This window comes from Hippopotamus amphibius, chromosome 4 (assembly GCF_030028045.1).
Source record: "Hippopotamus amphibius kiboko isolate mHipAmp2 chromosome 4, mHipAmp2.hap2, whole genome shotgun sequence".
NCBI classification, from domain to species: Eukaryota; Metazoa; Chordata; class Mammalia; order Artiodactyla; family Hippopotamidae; genus Hippopotamus; species Hippopotamus amphibius.
The window spans coordinates 46,135,070-46,141,069 of NC_080189.1; the positions used below are offsets into that span (position 1 = coordinate 46,135,070).

The 6,000-nt window shown below is 41.1% G+C and overlaps 1 protein-coding gene across 1 annotated transcript in view; it reads left to right on the forward strand.

Moving 5' to 3' along the window:
• The window catches only part of PDE1C (phosphodiesterase 1C), a 592,555-nt gene extending 591,191 nt beyond the window's left edge, over positions 1-1,364 (forward strand). Inside the window, exon 19 of the mRNA XM_057733465.1 lies at positions 1,195-1,364. Within this exon, the coding sequence (XP_057589448.1) occupies positions 1,195-1,364 (170 nt within the window). The remainder of the gene's footprint in view (positions 1-1,194) is intronic.
• The last annotated feature ends 4,636 nt before the right edge of the window (positions 1,365-6,000 follow it).

Below are 6,000 nucleotides of genomic sequence, written 5' to 3' on the forward strand. Positions count from 1 at the left end.
CTGTAAGCAAGTCACAGGTTTCAGAGGGGCTTACTGGAATGGAAGCCCTATGAGGGCAGAGGTTACTGCTTGTTTTGTTCATTTTTGTTTCTGCAGGACACACAGTAAGTACTTTAAGAAGTCGAAGAATGAATATTGACCTCTAGGCCATGAAAAGTATCCTCAGCTATGAGTGCTCTGAAAGGTCTAGGACTAAAGCGCAGAGTAAACTCAGTTTTCCTGACTTTCCATTACGTATAATTGTGTAGAATAGCTCTGATACTTGATTCTATCGAAGAAATTTTTAGTAGCATGTTTCTTTTTAAAAACTTACATCGCTAAAACTTGATCACCACAGAAAAAATAGAAAGTGTAAACAACCAAAAAGAAATAAAATTTCCATGTTTTTATTACTCAGAGAAAATCATTGCTATGATTTAAATATATATTCTCCCAGATTCCCCTATTCACATATTTATATGATTTTATAATAAGATTAGATGTATATATGCTTTTTTCTTCTTTTAACTGTATTGCATGCTAATAGGCATGTAGTATATATCATTGTTTTTTTAATTTGCAATTCTCAAATGACAAAAATTGTTGAGCATCTTTGCCTATGCCTTTTGGCCATGTGTGTATCTTCTTTGTCAAGAAGTCTGTACAGATCTTTGCTTATATTTAAATTGGGTTGTTTTTTTCCTTTTGTTGAAATTTAAGAGTTCTTTCTATATTTTGAATACGAGACCTTTATACATGTACTTTGCAAATATTTTCTGAGTGATGTGCTTTTTATTAGCACTCCAGGATTGTGTGCCACTTAGCAATCCTAAAAGCTTACATACAATGCTAAGTGCTGATTAATGATGTGGCTGTACTCACCTGTGTTTGCTTTGCTATTTTCCAAAGTGCCGCCACTGCTCCCTTTCACTTCCTTAACCCTATCCATTCATTGTCAGAAACTTTGTATTCTGGGGTCATCACTCTCTATCTCTAGGAATTTTTTATTTCTAGGAAATTTTCTTTATTTATTTTAAGCGAATGACCAAGGTGATAATGTGCTTATTCATCTATTTGCAATAAGATTTCTAGTGAGAATTCACCCCTGTTTGTTTCCTGGTTTTAAAGAAAACAAACAGGTCCGGGGCCAGGAAGTCGCCCACTGTGTAGTTGGTGAGGCTAACCATTGTCTGTCTTCCTTTGCATGGCCTGCAGTCATCAAGGCTCCTCTGCGTCATTTTAAACGCCCTGCTTATGCATCTAGCTCCTACGCACCTTCTGTCCCAAAGAAAACCGATGAGCATCCTGCAAGGTACAAGATGCTGGATCAGAGGATCAAAATGAAAAAGATTCAGAACATCTCACATAACTGGAACAGAAAATAGGTCAAGGGGAAGAGGGAGTGAAGGAGAGGCCCACTCGTCTGTCTCTGGGCACTCACCAGCCACAGCAGGATACGCCTCCAGGACCCTTGGAGGCCTTTGGGGCTGGTGCTATCAGTGTTGACTCCACCAAGGCACAGTGAAGGCTGTCTGTGAGTTTCCCCTTTGCTGTTCTGTTATACACCCATCAGTCACAGGATTTGGAAGTCCATGCAGCCTCTAGCAGCAAGCTAGCAAGAGGGTTGTCTCATGCAGCTTTTATTGGTATAGATCTTTCAAAGTCTAAATTGGACCCACGTTAAAATGATGCAAACTGTTCAGGAAAAAATGAAATTCTTTCCATTGACACTTTTTTCATCCCTGGAAATTGACTTGCCCCAATGAGAATATTGGTTTAATAATCATTGTATTTAAGAAATGCACTTCTAAAAACGTCTTTTCCCATTTTCAACACAAATATTTACAATTCAAGTAAACATGGAACTTTCAAAGTAAAAGCATTCCAAACAAAAGTTGTACTTCTGAATGCAACAATCTTTTTTTTTCTTTAGATCTTTATTGGAGTATAACTGCTTTACAATGTTGTGCCACTTTCCACTGTACAACAAAGTGAATCAGCTGTATTTATACATATATCTCCACATTCCCTCCCTCTTGAGCCTCCCTCCCACACTCCTTATCCCATCCCTCTAGGTCATCACCAAGCATTGAGTTGATCTCCCCGTGCTTTGCAGCAGCTTCCCACTAGCCATTTGTTCCATTCATTTGGAAGTGAGAGAGTTGCACTGACATGTATACACTACCAAATGAGTGAAACAATCTTAGAGGGAAAGGAGAACTGATGAATTGTATTGATAGATACTTGTGAACTTAGGCTTCATGAAGCAGATACAATAAAGACCCTTCTCTTTATTTTGGTTCTCATTATATGCCTCATGCCCGATGGCCTCCCTGTACCTTTAAGGACATGAGAGTTTATAGGAGATGCATTGTGGCTCTGCTTTCCTCCGATCTTGCATCTTGACTCACGGTAGACAATGGCAGAAGTCAATGGGATGCCTGTGCCTCAGAGACTCCTGGTTTGAGATTCACCCAGGAGATGTCCATTTAGTCTTATGGTCCTGGTTCTGGAGAGTATAAAATGCTGAAGCTAATTTGAATTCCTTATTTGCAGATTTTTCCCCGTAAGGTTGGAGGTGACTTTAAGTTAAATTTCAGGTCATCTTCCCAACAGACCACATATCTGAGTCCCTTCGGGAGCCCAGCTGTTCTCACAATTGTTGGTGGGATAGAAGTTTATAACTTACCTCTCTTCATGGTGGCATTTTTTGGCTTTTCCGTATCTCTCGCTAGAGTTTTTACAAAACTCACAGAAATGGTAAGGAAAGTTTCAAGGTAAGAAATAACTTTTGATCCCTTCAGAAATGGTCTGGTGCAGTGGAAAACATCAGGTTTTTTGTCAGGCAGGTCTGATCTCCGAGCCTATCCTGTCTATAACTGGTTGTGGGTCCTCGGTCTAAATGGCATAACCTTTAAAAGCCTCAGTTTGCTTAACTAGAAAATGGGCTTCATAATCTTTGCTCTTGCCTTTTGTGAAGAGGATTAGGGATAACGTAGCTTCTGATTGCTGTTGCCGAGCCTGGAGAGTCATAGGTGCACAACAGAGGTAGCCATGAGCATCCCACAGCCAGGGCAAACTCTGCGGGATGCCCTGGCGAAAAGGGAGCTGTGCCCTCAGCTACAGCCTTTGGGATCTGATTGTAAAGGGCTTAGCACCTTCTCTTCTCATTCTCCATGTTCTTTTCCGGTAGACCACAGTTCTGCAAGTTGAGGCAGCACCAGAGTTTAGTGCTCATCATGATATCAAGCAATTTATTTATAATGTGCTTTGCAAAAGTATCTCAGGGAAATTTAATTACTATACAGAAAGGAAAATCACTGTGACTTTTTGTTAAGGAAGCAATTGTAATTCTTAGCTCCCCGCTTGGTGCCCGAGCAGGAGGACACTTCCTTAGGCTGGTAGAGTCTAATCCACCTGAATTAGGCTAACTTGACAGGTAATTCCTACCTGTTTGAATACAGATGCCTTAGTGCTTGCTGCACAGAGCCATTAGGCCACACAGTGAGACTGTTCATGGGGTAGTTGCCTCCAATGGATCAACCCACAAATGATGGTCCTCACCTGTCCCTCAATACCGTCAGTCTTATGTATTGAAACTGTAGTTGTGCTTTCTTGACTGTGTTCCTTAGCACTGGAAGCCATGATCCTAGGGAAGAAAGTTGGCTCCTTCTGTATTCTTTTATCCCAAGCTGTTACTTTTCAGCCTTTGCTAATCTTTTAATTGAGCAAATGTACAGATACTGAAATTCTGCATTGCTTGTAAAATGCCTACCATGTTTTTTTTGCATGATGGGTTGTATAGACATGCCAGATTATATTCTTATAGCAAATAAAGAGATGCTTTTAAAAAGCTTTCTTGTATGTGAGTCATCTTTTTCTTCTGCAGATTTCTGGGATTCATATGAAAAGAGTTAGATTTCCCTTATGCTTGGCACTATTCAGTCCTGAATATCTCGTCAAGATGAATAGTCTAACCTACCCTTTTCAACTTGCTTCCTAATTGTATAGGCAATAACTTTTTTTAAAAAAAATCTCCTCCTCCCTACACCGCAAATCCAATAAGTTAGTTTGTTAATATGAGTGACAATAGCAGCTAGTCCGTAGGTATACATCTGTGTTATCAATTCAGTTTATGTCATTCCAGACTAAGCTGTATAACTAATTGTTAAGAACTGGGAATTTGGGGTTAAAAAAAAAAACACCTGTAATTAAATCTTGGCTCTGTCTTTTGTTTGCTCTGTGATCTTTACCAAGTTTTGTAACCTCTCTGAAGATGAGTTTCCCCAGCTGTAAAACGAGGAGAATAATAGCACCTGACTCAGCAGAGCAGAGGTCTGAGCGTATAGTAAGGACTCAATAAGTATTAGCTATTATTTCTTAGAAAAAGAGTGGAAGGTAGTAAAGAAGTGAGTTTGAGCTAGAGATTAATGTCCTTTTCAGTTCTATGACATCGGGTAGGTTGTTGACATTCTTCCATTTCAGTGAAAAGAAGTTAATAATTTAACTGTATGTTACCCACTTGGCTAGTCCCACAGCCACCAGCTTCTGCCTCACACTGCACTTGACTCTTTGGTATGTGTTTCCACGTTCAGTTGGAAACCCGACATCCCCACCCTCAGCTCTCTTCCCCGGTGTTTTCCTGCACCTTGGAGTTCGGAGGCCTCCACCTTTGATCTATTACAGCCATCTCTGCTCTCATGCTCCCCTTTCTCTGCTCTCACGCTCCCCTTTCTCTGAAGCCCTGACCATCTCCCAGCATCTTACTTCCTGTCCTTGCTGCCCTTCATTCTGTTCCTACTCACCCCAGCTCATTTCCTGCATTCAATCCCTTTATTCTTCCCAAGTTCCACCCACACAAGTCCATTGTATAGAACAACCTTTACTGGGAGGTTTAAGATGATGACACAGAAGAAGCAACGACTTGAAAATTCAACTCCAACACCAGCATCAGCTGGTGTCCCTTGTGAAGGGTTTCTCACTGGCTGTGTCTTGCTTAGACAGGGACTTGCCTGCATCTTCTCGGATTTCTCCTTCTACCAAACCTTTCTCCCCTCCTGAACTTCAAATTCCTGTGACTGTACAGAGCCGTTCCTCTTATTTCCTCCACCACACAAGTTTTCTGTGACATTTTTAAAGCTTATGAACTCACTCTGCCAAACAAAGGGCATTTACTCTGGGTCCTGCTCCTGGAAGCACAGAGAACTGACAGAAGTTTTGCAATGACATTTTCCCCTCTTTAATATAACTCAATTCTTAGGCAAGACCAGTCCTTGTAAGAAAAGAGCAATAGATATGTCTCTCACTTTTTTACCACCACCCCCCCTTCCTCTGCTCAGAATAAGCCCCCAAGAGTGCTGGTGGTGGTTTTTTCCCAATCTGGTTTTAATAGGAACTTCACTTGGCTAGGGTGGTTGCCATTAACAGGTGCTCAGAGAATGCTAATTCCCTTTTCTTCCTGCCTCTTTGTACCACAAACTAGTTAATCCTTACCCTGAGCACATCCACTGAGCTTTGGAAATAGGGACAGCATTCAGCTCTCCTATTTTTTTTTTTTTTTTCCAGCACTCCCATTGTTATGATTTCTAATCCCCTGAGGGACAGAGGAAAAGGGTGGAGATGGTTGATAACCACCATTTCCTAAGTCTAGGATTTCTCTCCAAATCTGTTCCTAAAACAGATGGAAGGACACGTTCACCAGTGAGGTCTGAGTTTGTTTTTCCATTGGCTGCCAACTTCATTTGGTCAATTATATTCTGTGTAATCCATTTCCAATTAAAAACAAATCCTATTGGGCCAACATCTTGATTTATTGGGAACCTGTCAAATTAGGTTTGAAGTGAAGATGCCTTTGGGCTGGGAGTTGGGGTGGGTGAAGGATGGCTCCAGGCTTGGTCGCAGGCCTAGCCCAGAATATCCTCAGCAAGGCCAGGTAAGGCAAGAGAAGAACCTGTAGTATCACAGATACTGCAGAGGTCCCTTTGCTGGTGGTAAGGACTGTTTTTAAGACTAATTTAGGAG